This window comes from Castor canadensis, chromosome 1 (genome assembly GCF_047511655.1).
Source record: "Castor canadensis chromosome 1, mCasCan1.hap1v2, whole genome shotgun sequence".
NCBI lineage: Eukaryota > Metazoa > Chordata > Mammalia > Rodentia > Castoridae > Castor > Castor canadensis.
The window spans coordinates 200,128,981-200,144,598 of NC_133386.1; the positions used below are offsets into that span (position 1 = coordinate 200,128,981).

A 15,618-nucleotide genomic window follows, 5' to 3' on the forward strand; every position below is an offset into this window, starting at 1 on the left:
TAGTGTTTCTTCCCTTTCTATTTCATGGAAAGGGTTGAGTAATGTTGCTATTACCTTCTTTAAAGATCTGGCTACATTTAGCCCTGAATCCATCAGGTCTTGGACTTTTCTTTATTGGGAGACTCTTTATTGCTATTTCAATTTCATTGCTTGTTACAGATCTCTTTAGGTGATTATTCACCTCTTGGTTCAATTTTGGAAGGCCATATGTCTAGAAATTTCTCCATTTTTTTCTATATTTTCCAATTTATTTGAATAAAGTTTTTCAAAGTAGTTCCTAATGATTCCCTGGATTTCCTTGGTGTTTTTCTTGTGCTCTCCCTAATTTCATTTCTAATTTTATTAATTTGGGTCTTGTTCTTCCTCACTTTAGTCAGATTTTCCAGGGGTTTGTCCATCTTTTTTATCTTTTCAAAGAACCAATTTATTATTTCATTTATTCTTTGTATTTTTTGTCTCTATTTGGTTGATATTGGCCTGAATTTTTATTATTGCTCTCCTGCTAGTTTTTGATTTATCTTGTTCTTGTTTTTCTAAGACTTTGAGATGCAGCATTAGGTTATTTATTTGAGATCTTTCTGTGTTTTTAATATATGCATCCATGGCTGTAAACTTTCCCCTTAGGCCTGTCTCTTCTTCTTCAATGTCCATGATTTTCCAGTTTGGTCTTTTAATGGAGTCATAGAGTTCTTGTATATTCTTTTCACAGCTCATGAGTTTTTGTCTAAGAATTCTTCTGTTTTTTCTTTACTATCTATTTTGTCTTTGAGCCCTGAAATTCTGTCTTCCACTTGTTGCAGTCTGCTTGTGTGGCTTTCAACAGTATTTTCATTTGACTTAAGGAACTTTTATTTCTAGGGTTTGTCTGATTCTTTTTTTGAGACTTTCCATACCTTTGTTAAACTTCTCTCTCATAACTTGTACTGTGTTCTTTATTTCATTTATCTCTTTTAAAAAATATTCTGTTTAGTTTTGTTTAAGAGTTTATTAAAATCCTCTTTGAATTCATTTCATTGCTTCCATATCTTCACAAGATTTTTATCCATGTTCTCTTGGAATTTATTGAATTGTTTTTGTATGTCCTCTTTAAACTCCTCTTAAGCTCATTGATTATTCTTATCATTCTTCTGATGTCAGCAATTGGAGAGTCATCCTCTTTAGTTTCCACCAAATCTTCTGTTGTATTAGTATTAATCTTTTGAGAAGTTGTATTCCCTTGCTTTCTTTTTTCCCCATGTTTCTATTTTGTGCTTTGCTCATGTGTTGTTGATTAGTTAGTTGGGGGTTTTAATCACCTATTATCTTTCCCTTAATTTCTATGCTCCAGGTGTTAGCTAGATTATTTTAATATTTCTGTTCACTGACCTGAAAGTATAATTTAGCAATAACAAATTCACAGATTCAATGCCAAACCAGTTATTTACTATATATATATATATATATATTTTTTTTTTTTAAGTTTATTACTCCAGATTTTAATTATAAAGTAGACAGCAAGGTTGTGTGCCCACCAACCAGTCAGTCTCCACAGGAACCCCTTCAAAACACTTTGCCTCTGAGACAATGAGGCTTCCAAAATGTAGACTTTTAAAAATAACCAATAAATAATTGCAAATCAGAGAATCCAGCCAGCCAAGCCTGTTTATTAAAATACCACTTATTACAAGACTGGAAATGTTGAATGACCCATGCCCTCCAGCTTTTCTGATTATACTCTGTTGACCTTGCTTTGTCACCCACCTAGGATCTACTCTCTAAAAAAGATATCAGAAGTAAATCCTGGGCCTAAAAGACCTCAAATCCCCTCTTTTGTCATTCTAAATTCTGTTATGCATAGTTTCTTCCATCTTCTGAAATGGTGAGGACATTATTTTTCTTCCCCTTACCCTGAGAACCTAGTTAAGTGACTCTCCACATTCTCTTGTCTATTACAAAAAAAAGGACCAAATCTCAGTTGGACACTTTCCTCATGTGAGCCATACTGTTGGGACTGGTCTGCTGCAGTCAGCCTGAGAACAATGGGATGGAACTCTAGAATCAGAAGCCAAGCCTAGGTCTTTCCCAGCGTCTCTCATTTGATGTCAAGGATGTTAAGGACAGCTCACCACAACTGCCCAAGATGGCAGTGTGAAGGAGCATGGAGGCTGCGCCTTTTCTGCACATACACATCACTTGTCACAAAGACAAGAAGTTCTAAGCTTAGAGATGAGAGAACAGGAAAATTACTGGGCCAGGGAATAGGATCAGGATCCAAGTCAGTCGCTGATCTGCATGAACACTGGCTAACCTGATAGAGCGCCCAGGAACACTGGAACCTATCCTCAACAGAACACTTGCAGTCAACATCCACTTTCCTCCAGCCTTCAGTTTTCACACTAGGTTGGACCACGCCGCAGAAGAGGAATCTGAGGCCCTTACTATTTCTTAACTTCATGTTGTAACACTGAAACCTTCAGGGGAATCTAGTCCTGAAAATGAGCTTTCTAACTTCTCTAACCATGTCCTCTCCTGAGCTGACCTAGCCAACACTAAAGCTTCCAGAGAAGCCCTATGCTCCCATTTTTGGCACCTCTGTAGAGTTCTCAGAGAAATGCTTTACCTTTAGAAAACCCTATGCTAGCACCTGGATGTCCTGGCTGTCATCTATTCATGCTGCAGGGTGCATATGGCCAGAGGAGAACACTGAGGGCTTGCTGGCTTCTTTGCTAGTTAGGGGCTGGAGCTCAGCTGCAGCACAGAAGAATGGAGATTTGCTTGCAGTTCAGACGTTTATTAGGGAGTGGGTTTGGGCCAATTGGTGTTTACATGCTTGATCACTACAGCCCTGGTGTGCCTAGCGGTGGGGAGCAGGAGGAGGGCTCACTGCTCTGCTGGTCACTGGAGATGTTACCCCAGGAAGAAGATGGGCCTTTCTCCTGGCTCTAAAGTGCCCGGTCTCTGAGTCGATGCTATCAGCGAGACTCCACTTTTGTTTTCAGTGCCTGGGCTGGGGAGGTGAGAGATTTTAAGATCTCAGTATAGTAAGGCCCAAACACCTGCTGATTGTGATGTGTCAAGCTGACAAACTTCTGGCCCAGTTCCGCCAGCTCTGCCTCAATGAGAGTAAGGCCTCCAGGAAGGTCTAAGAGAGATCGCTGCACACCAAGAACCAAACAACATTTGAGAAACAAATGGATCCGCTGATCAATGACACTACGGACACAGTTCTCCTTCTTGGCAATGTTCTGGAGCTGTCCCATCAAAGATGTTGTGCTGTCACTGCTCAGAGCAGCAAGACCCATATTCTTGAGGCTTTGATGGATTTCCTGAGACACTTGTTCACTCACACTCAGCATAGCCTCCTCAGGCCTGGAATTAAATTCCTCCAACAGAGATTTGGTTATACGTTTCAGTTTATCCACAAACTGTGGTGAGCCAAACAAAACACTGCCAGAGAAACTACTAGCCACTAGCAAGACTGAGGCCAGGATGGTTAACTGGTGCAACGGGGACTCCAGCTCCTGCAGTCGAGTTCTGTCCGTCAGCAGGGTCTCAGGGAACTCTTCATTTTCAGGGTCCCAAAGAAGGAGGTTCAGGAAGCCCTGAGACAACACCATTGCAGGGCTGAGGGACTCTGGGTTGTTGGCCACCTCATTTGGAGAGGGGCCAGCCATACTGGAAGAGTCAGGAGTGTCAGGGCAAGCTGGAGGTGGCGTGGTGAGGTCTGCTGCTGCTTGGGTCAGCCATTTGGTGGTGTGACTGAGGAGGCCAGGCTGCTTGTTGAGTTGTTCCTGGAACACAGCCCGTTTGTACTGAATGGAATGTTCCTGTGGCTGGGGCTGAAGGCTCTGGATAGTGTAGTTCACCATGTCCATTTTCATCAGGCCCAGAACCTGGAAGATCCCTCTCAATAGCCAAATAGGGTCTGTAATGTTCTCAAGTTTCTGCACTGCTTCATCCCGAACTGGTGCACACAACAAAGTCATTACATTGAGAATGTACTTAGAAAGACAGGACACATTCAGGGCCCCACGCTCGGCTTCCTGCTTGAGGAACTCCATGTCCAAAGCTTCTTCAATCTCACTTCTTAGACGGCTCTGGCGTGGCAGCAGCAATGACAACAAGATCTCTTTAATTTCTTTCAGAAGTTCGAGAGCACAGTTGAAGTCAGGGGGAGTAGCTGATAGTTGGTCTTTAAGATGGTCCCAAAAGTCATTGTGCATTGTCTCCTTGACCTTGCCTTCCAGAAGACTGCTGCGTTGTCTGAGCTCATCTTTCTTTTTGCCTGTCTTTAGGAGTGGTTATTTACAATATATATATATATATATATATATATATATATATATATACCCTTAGCCATATTACCTATATATTGCAGGTATTGGAAAGATAATAGTTGTTTGGATACTGATTGATACTTAGGTAATTTAAATGATGGTGCTGGAAGAGGGGGCAGGAAGAAGGGATGAGGTAAGGGGGGAAGAGATTAAGGTGTGGTGGCTGTGGGATAATAGGGCCCTAATGTGTTTTAAGGTATAGTGCAGTCATTGTGGGGGAGAGTACTATTGTCAGGGATTGAAGAAGGATAGGAAGGATAGGGGTAATGTGTAAAGTTAGTATAGTTGACTATTCAGTGAGTGGTTATTAAGGAGGAGGTAGGGACAGTGGGGGGATAAGGAGAGGGAGGAGAGGAAGGTAAAGAGAAGAAAGGAAGAAAGAGAAGAAGAAAAGAAGAAAAAATGGGAGAAAGGAAAGTGGAACAACAGAGGGCTAGCAAATTGAAATTTGAACAGAATGGAAAAAGGAGATAGGTAACAACATTTAAAAAAACAAATGAAAAAATTTTTGAAAAAGTTAAAAAAAATATTTTTAGTATTATTTATTGTCCTTTTTTCCCCAATGTTATGGAGAAGAGCATGTTTCTTCATATTTCAATGAGTGCTCTGAGCTCTTTCCTCTGATTTCTAATCCAGGGGCTAACCATTCAGACAAGGGTTTTCTCTGTGTCTCTGCTCCTTCTTAAGATGCACTGGGCTATGTGGCAATGGATGGTGCCCCTTTCTATTGGACAGCTTTGGGAGAGATCCACTCAAGGTTATTGAGCCCAGGCTCTTCCTAAGGGGATGGGCCACCTGAGTCAGCTTGTTTTTGTAGGTGGGTTTTCTGACGTGGTCCCACAAGGTTCTGGTATGGGAAAAGTTGCCAACCTCTTCCACCCACAGGGCAAGCCTGGGAGCTAGAATTGAGTTTTTGGTATTCTCTTTTCTCTGGGAGGTGTGTTAGTCTCAGTCTACTACCAGTTTTTCCAAGGTGGTTGAATGTGCTGTTATTATTCCCAGACTGCAGCTGGGCTGCTCCACTTCCACACAGACTGGGTCAGCTTAGCATTCCAACCTACCCCTACCAGAAAGAGGTGAAATTCTCCCTCCATTTACTTGACCACAAGTTTTGTCCAGGAGGGGTGCAATCTGCCCACAATCTCTGCTGGACTAGGTAGTTCAGTCCGGAGTAGATGATGTGGCATGCTCACTTGGTGGGGATGCAGTTTCATTTGGTGATATAGGGGGACTGCTCCAGGATGTCACAAGCAGACTGCAGTCAGAGGTTCTGTATCCATGAATTTTGGGAGTTCCAGGTCATCCCAGGTGCTTGCAGAACTCATTAAGAAGGAAAAAAAAATAGAAGAAAGAAAAGGCAAATGGCTTTCTGGTGGGCAGGCCAACATCTGCCAGTCCATAGCACCTGGACTTTCCAGACTGTTATGTGCTTTAAAAAGATAATGTAAAGGTCAGACACTGTAAATTATGTGCACCCTATGTACTGGTGGTATCTTAGTTGGCAAAAAGCCAAGTTATTCAATCCTTGCTACCAGAAATCTGAAGTATTCTTTTGGAATCATGAGAGTAGAATATTTCAAGGATCTGGTCACTCCTCTTGTTTCTTCTTGTTGAAGGTTGTGAGATCCACTATGCAGGAGGAGCTGCAGGCAGCACAGACTAAAACTACTCTATGGGATTTGTTCCGAAACACCAACATGCGTAAAAGGATCTGTCTTCTCTTCGTAGTGAGGTATGTTTTATATAATACATGAGGAACATTAAGAAGAACGATGTGAATCTGTCTCTTATTTCAAAAGATACATCAGTGTTGCGCAGGATGAGGTCATACTAGTTTGTAATGAAAAGTGAGGAAAACACACAGATAATAGATCTATGTGGCATTAAGCTATGTGTGCTCATGTGGACTAACTGCACAATAAAGACTTAATTCAGCTTTTTCACCATACCAGTTAAATCATTGGAGATTGACACTGAGATCTTGTATTAGGATATAGATTTTTGACACTTAATTTAAAAATTTTTGACTTTTTTCTTTTCATCTCTTTTTCAGCATGTATTACATGTACAAAGGTGTTTCATTTTGGTATTTCCATACCATGAATATGACGTACTTTGATTATATTCACTAGCTATCTTACTGTTTTGTGTACTCCTCTTTGCTCCCTTTCATACTTTTAGTGAGTTTCACTATGCTATTTTCAAACATGCATATAGAGTACTTTGATTACATTAATTTAAAACAGGTATTACAAATAGTACCATGTGCTGAGCATGAGTGTATACAGCTCCTTGAATACGTCTATTTATAAAAATATAATCAACACCAAAGTTGAAATGTAGATGTGTTCAAATTTCTTGGAAGTTCTGCTTGTATATCAATAATCTCTACCACTGTCCACTCTCCTTTCCCTGACAAATAATATTTTTTAATTCCAAAAAACTTTAATTTGATTCAGCAATTTACAAGTTTCTTGATTTTGTTGCTGCTAAATGCTATTTTTTTCCTCTCACAACTTCTTAGTATGAACATTACAGTAAGTACGTATTAAAAAGATCATACTCAATAGACACATCATATTACCTAATAAAATTATAGTATCATACTGATTTACAGAGTGGTCATATGATACTGCAAGGCCTTCTGATAAACCCTTACTCATTGGAGAAGGGATAGAAATAAGTTAAAGTTATCTCTTTTTAACTAGACACATAGACACTCATACATACAAAGAAACATACACACACATTATAATTGCTTTTCAAAAAACACAGTAAAATAAGCATGCTTAACAGCACAGCCAATTATTTATTTCTAATTAGCATAAATCAATAAACATAAATGATTGGTAACTAAAATGTCAACTTCTTTTCAAATAGATATTTTATTTTATTTTCATTTTTCTTTTATTATTCATATGTGCATACAAGGCTTGGTTCATTTCTCCCCCCTGCCCCCACCCCCTCCCTTACCAACCACTCCACCCCCTCCCACTCCCCCCCAATACCTAGCAGAAACTATTTTGCCCTTATTTCTAATTTTGTTGTAGAGAGAGTATAAGCAATAATAGGAAGGAACAAGGGTTTTTGCTGGTTGAGATAAGGATAGCTATACAGGGCATTGACTCACATTGATTTCCTGTGCATGGGTGTTACCTCCTAGGTTAATTCCTTTTGATCTAACCTTTTCTCTAGTACCTGTTCCCCTTTTCCTATTGGCCTCAGTTGCTTTAAGGTATCTGCTTTAGTTTCTCTGCATTAAGGACAACAAATGCTAGCTAGTTTTTTAGGTGTCTTACCTATCCTCACCCCTCCCTTGTGTGCTCTCGCTTTTATCATGTGCTCATAGTCCAATCCCATTGTTGTGTTTGCTCTTGATCTAATGTCCACATATGAAGGAGAACATACGATTTTTGGTTTTTTGAGCCAGGCTAACCTCACTCAGAATGATGTTCTCCAATTCCATCCATTTACCAGCGAATGATAACATTTCGTTCTTCTTCATGGCTGCATAAAATTCCATTGTGTATAGATACCACATTTTCTTAATCCATTCGTCAGTGCTGGGGCATCTTGGCTGTTTCCATAACTTGGCTATTGTGAATAGTGCCGCAATAAACATGGATGTGCAGGTGCCTCTGGAGTAACAGTCTTTTGGGTATATCCCCAAGAGTGGTATTGCTGGATCAAATGGTAGATCGATGTCCAGCTTTTTAAGTAGCCTCCAAATTTTTTTCCAGAGTGGTTGTACTAGTCTACATTCCCACCAACAGTGTAAGAGGGTTCCTTTTTCCCCGCATCCTCGCCAACACCTGTTGTTGGTGGTGTTGCTGATGATGGCTATTCTAACGGGTGAGGTGGAATCTTAGCGTGGTTTTAATTTGCATTTCCTTTATTGCTGGAGATGGTGAGCATCAAATAGATATTTTAAAGAATTATTCTGACCATTGTCACACAAAATTGTTGCCTGATCTTGATGTAAGCGATGGATGAAATGGTTCTCTTTTAGCAGGCTTCTTATCCTCAACATTATTTTTCAAGATCCATCCATTTTATGACATATAAGCTTCAGTTGTTCTCCTGACTAGTGTTTTAGTGTCTTACAATCCCTTCATCTAATTCTGTGCTGGTGGGGTTTTATTTGCTTCTGAATTGGAGTGTTAACATGATGATTCTGTAGATAATCGTATTCTTTATTTCTTGGAAGATATGTAAATATAATTATAAATTTTTGAATACTTGTGAAAAGTATGCGGACACCAACTATCAAATACTGCCACTTGGGCATATCCTAGAAGTCAATTTCTCTATGTAATGGTATGTGGCTTTTCACCATTCTCTTATTGATTAGGCCACAAACTCTGTATATTTTTTACTTAATTCATTTCTATTTTTAATTAACAAAGACTATATATGCTTGTGTTTATCTCTTTCTATATGGAATACAATTTGATATTCTGATTTTACAGAAAGATTAAATCAGGGTAAAAACATTTGTTTCTTCAACAGTTTATCACTTTTTTTGTACTGAGAACCTTAAAATGTATTTTTAAGAAATTTGAGTAGATACTATATTATTACTAAATGTATTTCAGTGCAATAGGTCACTAACATTTATACTTCTAGTTGAATAGACTGAAATGTTGATCTGTGCTCCTGGCCCTTTTTGGCTTTAGTTCATTTGTGGATAATATCTTTTTTTTTTTTTGTCCAGGGCCAGTCTCAGGGAATGATCCTCCTACTTATTACTCCTTCATAACTGGGATCACAGATATGTGCAATCATGCCTAGCTCATTTGTGGAGAAGGAATCTAAATTTTTGCATGGCATGGCCTCACCCACAATCCTCCCCATCTCTGCCTTCCAACTAGATTGGATTGCAGACATGTACCACCAACCCCAGCAGAATTCCCTTCTTTTTAAAGGCTTCGTTATTGTATGCCATTGTGTATATATTTGTCTCTTCAACATATTTATTTCAATTCATTTGGCTATAAAATCAGAGTGGGATTGTTGGGTTATGTGATAATTCTTAATTTATTATATAAGGTGCCTCCATACTCTTTCCCAACGTGGCTACATTATTTACTTTCCCACTAACACTGTGCAAGGATTTCCTTCTCTACACATCCTAATTATTACCCTTTTTCTTTTGGATAATAGCCCTTCTAAATGGCATAATGTGACATCTCCTAGTGGTTTTAATTCTGTTTCTTGTTCCTGATTGTTAGAGAGGTTGAGAATTTTTCCATGTGGTCAAATTGTATATCTTTTTTGGGAAATATCAGTTTAGATCTTTTGCCTATTTTAAAAATTAGTCTGCTTTGATCTTGCTCTAGAGTTACTTGAGTCCATTATATGCTTGAGATATTGATTTCTCACCAAAAGTGTAAGTTAAAGTATTTCCTCCTACTCTGTAGATTGTCTTTTCACTCTATTTTTTCCTTCACTATGTTTTTATTTTGAGGCAATCTCATTTGACTATTCAGGTTTTGTTGCCTCAAAGACAACCTGACAGAGTCATGAGAAAAGGCAGAGACGTTTTTCAGGATGAGACTTACTTACTTGAAATAATTGCGAACTGTGGTGGTTTCTTTCTCCATAATGTGTAAGCACAGCTCTCTCTGGATGTGGTAACTCTTCAAATTGGACCATTTTCCTTTGAATAATTTTCATTTCTATGAGGAGTCTTTTATTTTCTACTGTGTATTTGGAGCATAATTTTTGCCTGAATTCTTAGCTGTATGAAATAAGTTCTGAAGGTTTTTTAGGAATATTATCGTCAGGTATCCTCTGGGCTAGGATTAAAATGGCTCTTGGTCAGCTCTTGCTTCTTCAGATCCCTCAATAAGTCTATATATTTCCTTGTCCCATGTCCATACAATATGCCTAGTCACTAATACCTCTTTCTCTTGCTCTAACTTTTCAGGAGACAGACACTTCTTCTCACCATCCATTTCTTAGAATTGTGTTGAACACCAGTCTGAGCACTGTCAGATCGAGGGGCACTGGTAGTCTGCTTGGAGAGATATTCACTAGCAAATGGAAAGTTCTTCATAGCAGTAAAGTTTAGGGGAGAAGAAGACTCACAGCAGCCTGACAAATGTCAAAAGAAATTTTTCCACAATTTTGAAGCTTTCACTTTTGTATGTTTACTGCCTACATACCATCACTGTCATTTGCCAACTATCTTCATGGTGACTCACACAGAAGAAAAACAGGAGTCCTTTCTCTACTATTGCCATGTTATTATTTATGATAACTTTAGGATCACCACTTCAAAAGGAAGTACTCTATAAATCAGACCAATCTGCTAACCAAGAACTGCCTGAACTACCATAGACATCAACTGTAGGACATATGCTCTAAATCTTATAATATGTATCTTTTTCTTTTGTTTACTACAGTCTTGGATACACAATACCCTTGTATGGACTGACATTTAACATTCAGCACTTGGGGAACAATATTTTCCTGTATCAGGTACTTTTTGGAGCTATCTGCTTCTTAGCCCAAATTTTTTCACTTTTGGTACTGAATCATGTGAGCCGCCGAGTAAGCCAGATATTGTTCCTGATCCTGGAGGGACTTTTCATTTTGGTCCATCCATTTCTGCCTGAAGGTGAGAGAAGACTGTAGTTTGGGGAAGTACAATATTAGGGATTCTCCTCATTCCACAGAGATTGTATTGGCTAAAACTGTCTGAGGCCAGTCTGAAGACAGGTTCCAATTGAGCCCTACATGTTATCCAAATCCTGTCTGAGTGTTTAGGACAAATTCTGATAATAAGTGGTTGAAAACGAGGCAAAGATCAGCAAGGGTATCTTAGAAATATGTTTACCTTCATCATACTCTGGAAATGTCTGAGAACTGATGTCATTTATTATTGGCAGTTTCTCAAGGATAGTTATTAAATCACTGAGCCTCTTTCCAATCATGCATTTAATTACATGTATGGAATGACTGGGCCTTGCAATTGTATCCCATTTTTGGACACCATTTATCACTTCTTTTGTGTATGGTCCTATCTACCCATCAGTGTGATATCAAGTCACTATGGCTATGGTTCTTGATTCTTCAAGGATTGTTGGCGTATTCAAGGAAAAAATATCCTTTGTTTTCATTAAAAGAGGAAATGTGCAATAGGACCAAGGAACTAGGCAGATTAACAGCATATCACCCCCTTTTAGACTAATATTTTAAAAAATTAATAGAATTTATAAAATTCTATACTCATAAATTGTAGGTAAGACTATGGGAAACTTCTTGGGCACTGTGTATCATCTGCTTCCAAATGCAGGAATGTCATAAAAGTCACTGGTTGCTTACTTCTGTATCTCCTTCTGAAAATGAAAAATGATGCAGGTTTATTCTGGCACTTTCCAATGTTAGAAACCTATAATTAGATTTATTTCTACATTGAGCAGAAGTCATTCTATAACATTGTTTTTAGTGTTTCTTGTATTATTTTCTACATAGAAGTCCTTATTTTTGGTCCTGTTGCTTATCATCATCCTAGTTACACCTTCTTTTCACCTTGTCCACTAGTAAAGAAGTCCTGCTGTTTTATTAGTGTCTTCTACATTTCTAGTCCCATGAAAATACAATATGTGTAGTAGTTTGACTTACTCATCCAGGTTGACCTTGGATTTTCCTGATTTTATCAAGGAAAACCCCACTTTGCTAACATCACCTCTCTGGGAAAATAAAGATGACTAGTCATTTCAATTCCACTTTAACTATAAAATTGTCAAGTTTAGAACTTCATTTTACACTCTTTTGTAATTATCCACATAATGGTTTAATCTTTTACAATAGGGGTATTCAAATACAAGACACTGTATGTAAAAGTAAATTCCTGCTAGATTGACCTTTTCTTCCCATGTCTGATAAATCTCAGATATGACATAGGTTTGCAGAATTAATGTCAATAAATTTCTGCACATTTTCCACAAGTTTGATAATTCTACACCGGTTTTTGACCACTCTTTATTCTCTATAGTTGTGTGATTTTCTACAGTATATCTCAAGCATGCAAATACTCTGTAGAATCTCTTCTGAATAAATTTGGTCAGTGCTTATTACTTCAGCCCATATTTCAGAGTCTCAGTTCTTTTTTCTTGTTTCCAGAAATTCAGGCCCTGCGTGTGGCATTGGCATGTGTGGCAGTAGGTTTTGGTACTGCTGCTATCAACAGTGCTACCATCCACATCACTGAACTCATCCCAACAGTACTAAGGTATAAGTAATGCTTGGTTAGGGAACAAAGTAGGACTTTCCAAGTCAACAAACACTCACTGACAGAACAATCCTGACAGAAGTTTATTGTAGTAGCAACTATATTCCTACTAACTCAGTGACAAAAATCATAATTATTGTTAAAAATTAATGTGTGCCATGTAAAATACTAAAGTATATTTAAAACACTAAGCAGTATATTAAGGAACCATCTCATTAATCTTTTGACCACTAATCATATTATGTATTATTTTACTTAAAATGTTAAAAGTGAGTCTTAACTCTGAATCTGACAAAATAGCTAGAAAATTTGAGAAATCTCAAAAACAAGTATTTACCTGCATACCTAATTATTATGTATTACTATCTCACATAATCAAGTATAATAATACAAAATTAAGTGCAATAAAATTGCATGTGTGATTTTATCTTATTATTACATATTGCCCCTTTTCCACAGGGCAAGAACTTTAGGATTGGTTACAATGGTTAGCAGGATTGGAGCAGCGTTGGCTCCTCTTTTGATGACCCTAAGGATATTTTCCACTACTATTCCTTGGATAATCTATGGAGTCATCCCGATCATTGCTTGTTTTGCTGTTTTCTGCCTTCCTGAAACAAAGAATTTGCCTCTGATTGACAATTTGCAGGATGTAAACAATGAGTGAGTAAACCTTCTAACCACTCTGAAGAGGGTTGTATGCCTTACATCTGTGATGACAATGGCAAAACAATGTGTCCTTGCAATTGGCATGAAGACTTCTCATTTTCTTGGCCAATTTCCATTGCCTTTCATTAGCAACAGAGTCATCTCTGCCCATTGTGAGTTCTGGCTCTGGACTGAAGAGGCTGTCTCTGGCCATTCTTCATTGGTATTGTTAGTGGCAAAAACCAAAAGTTCTTTTGATGCTGTGCACTAGCTGCCCACATTAGAGGTACACACTCACAATAATATTCTGTGACTTTTAGATCTACCCAAGTTTGAGAGATGGTGGAGAGGGAAGTCACTGATAGAGGAGGCATGAATATCACATAGATGTAAAGACCCTCCTTGAAAATATAATAAACAAAAAAGGTTTTGCTTTTTTTTTAAATTTTCTGTGAGAAATAGCCAATCTTTCTCTTCAAAGCAATGGAAAGGATAGAAGGTAGAGAAATTAGGAAAACATTATTTGGGAGCACTGGGTTTGAACTCAGGGCCTCACACTTGCTAGGCAGGTGCTCTGACACTTGAGCCACTTTGCCAGTCCTATTTTATGTTGGGTGTTTTTAAGAAAGAGTCTTGAGAATTATTTACCTCTGCTGGCTTCAAACTGTGATGCTCCTGATCTCTACCACCCAAGTAGTTAGGATTACAGGTGTGTGGCACTGGCACCCAGCTAGGAAAACACATTTTTAAGTGAGACAAACTATATATTCATTTCTCAAGGTTTTATCACAAAGTACCACAAACTGAACAACTTAAACAACAGTAATTTATTACCCATAGAGCAGAGAGTGGAAGTCTGAGATCAAGTTGTTAGAAGGGCCATATTCTCAGTGAAGACTCTAAGCAAGATGCTGTTCCAGGCTTCCCTCCTTGCTTCTGGTAGCTTCTTGGAAGTGGTAACATAACCCAACTCTTCAAATGACATTCTCTTCCATGGATATCTCTTCACTCAAATTTTCATTTTTTATAAAAGCATCAGTCATATTGGAGTAGGGCCCCATTCTATTCCTTTTTTATCTCATCTTAATTAATTTTATCCACAACAACTCAATGTATGAATAAGGTTATATATCAAGTAATTAGGGTTATAGGCTCAACATTTAAATTTTGGGTAAACACAACTTAACCTATAACCAATGCAGTGTCTTTAGTATTTTCAATCCATTTTCTACTTTTCTAAATGTGTCCTTGGCCAAACATCAAAAGACACCAAGTAAGGATAGCAACTTTAAATTTTGCCTTCTTGGATCTGCACAGCTATAGAGCTGCTTCCACAATTAGTGTCAATCCTGAGGAATATTTGGTTATACAAACCCAATGGTAAAAGGACCAGCTTCCACTTGTGCATGGAGGATATGAAATTTTATCTTTTTTTAAAAACATGTTTATTTTGCTTACTCTTTGGTTGATTGCTTTTCTCTTTTCTGTTTCTACAGAAACAAGTTTACAAGAAAAGTAAAAAAGAATGATTCCTCCATCAAAATTACCAAATTTTAAGAAGATTTCATTATCAGATTTCTGAGGAAAATATAGAGAAAACACTCTAAGAGTTCATTCATATCTACAAACTAGCAAGAATAACCACTGGTGAAGTGAATCCAAGCTACAATTACAGCATTACTTTGAGATAAGAATAATTTATAGGATCAATTAATTTTAAGAATATAATGTTTTGTGAAGTACTGAAAAAAATCTCAAAATTATAAATAAATTATTAGTAGACAAGATGATTCAGAAACAAAACAAAAATATAGATGCTGCTGGCTGGCTATAAATAAACACTGTCATAAGTTTACACAAAGCAGAACAGCAAGAATAAGTAACCATAAATAAAAGAAGTCCAGAAACAAAAACCAACAGATAACACTTAAGACACAGTATTTTTAACATACTGACAATGGAAAATAAAAAGATTATGAACTAAATAGAATGAATTAGCTGTTTTTAAATACATTCATTAAAATTATACTAATGGTTACGTTTTGATGTGGTGATTTAAAATGATTCTTACTTTTTCTGTCTTTTTCTGCAATTTTCTGTCTTCATAATTTAAACAATTAGCAAGCATAGTTGAAAAATTGATAAAGTTATTGTCAAAGTGCAAGGTCGATTATTATTATTTTTTTGTTTGCTTTCTTTAGAATTCTTTTTTTTCTTTTATTATTCATATGTGCATACAAGGCTTGGGTCATTTCTCCCCCCTGCCCCCACCCCCTCCCTTCCCACCCACTCCACCCCTCCCTCTCCCCCAAACCCCCTCAATACCCAGCAGAAACTATTTTGCCCTTATTTCTAATTTTGTTGTAGAGAGAGTATAAGCAATAAAAGGAAGGAACAAGGGTTTTTGCTGGTTGA

The 15,618-nt window shown here is 37.8% G+C and overlaps 1 protein-coding gene and 1 pseudogene across 2 annotated transcripts in view; one reads left to right on the forward strand and one right to left on the reverse strand.

The window, feature by feature from the left end:
• The window catches only part of LOC141413899 (solute carrier family 22 member 10-like), a 75,785-nt gene extending 60,544 nt beyond the window's left edge, over nucleotides 1–15,241 (forward strand). For both annotated transcript variants that reach the window (XM_074047807.1, XM_074047816.1), the window contains 5 exons: nucleotides 5,933–6,048; nucleotides 10,724–10,938; nucleotides 12,447–12,555; nucleotides 13,015–13,218; nucleotides 14,700–15,241. In XM_074047807.1, coding sequence (XP_073903908.1) covers nucleotides 5,933–6,048; nucleotides 10,724–10,938; nucleotides 12,447–12,555; nucleotides 13,015–13,218; nucleotides 14,700–14,760 — 705 coding nt within the window. In that variant the 3' untranslated portion in view covers nucleotides 14,761–15,241. The remainder of the gene's footprint in view (nucleotides 1–5,932; nucleotides 6,049–10,723; nucleotides 10,939–12,446; nucleotides 12,556–13,014; nucleotides 13,219–14,699) is intronic.
• Nucleotides 1,647–4,275, reverse strand: LOC141410485 (T-complex protein 11 homolog pseudogene; annotated as a pseudogene).
• Nucleotides 15,242–15,618: the final 377 nt, after the last annotated feature.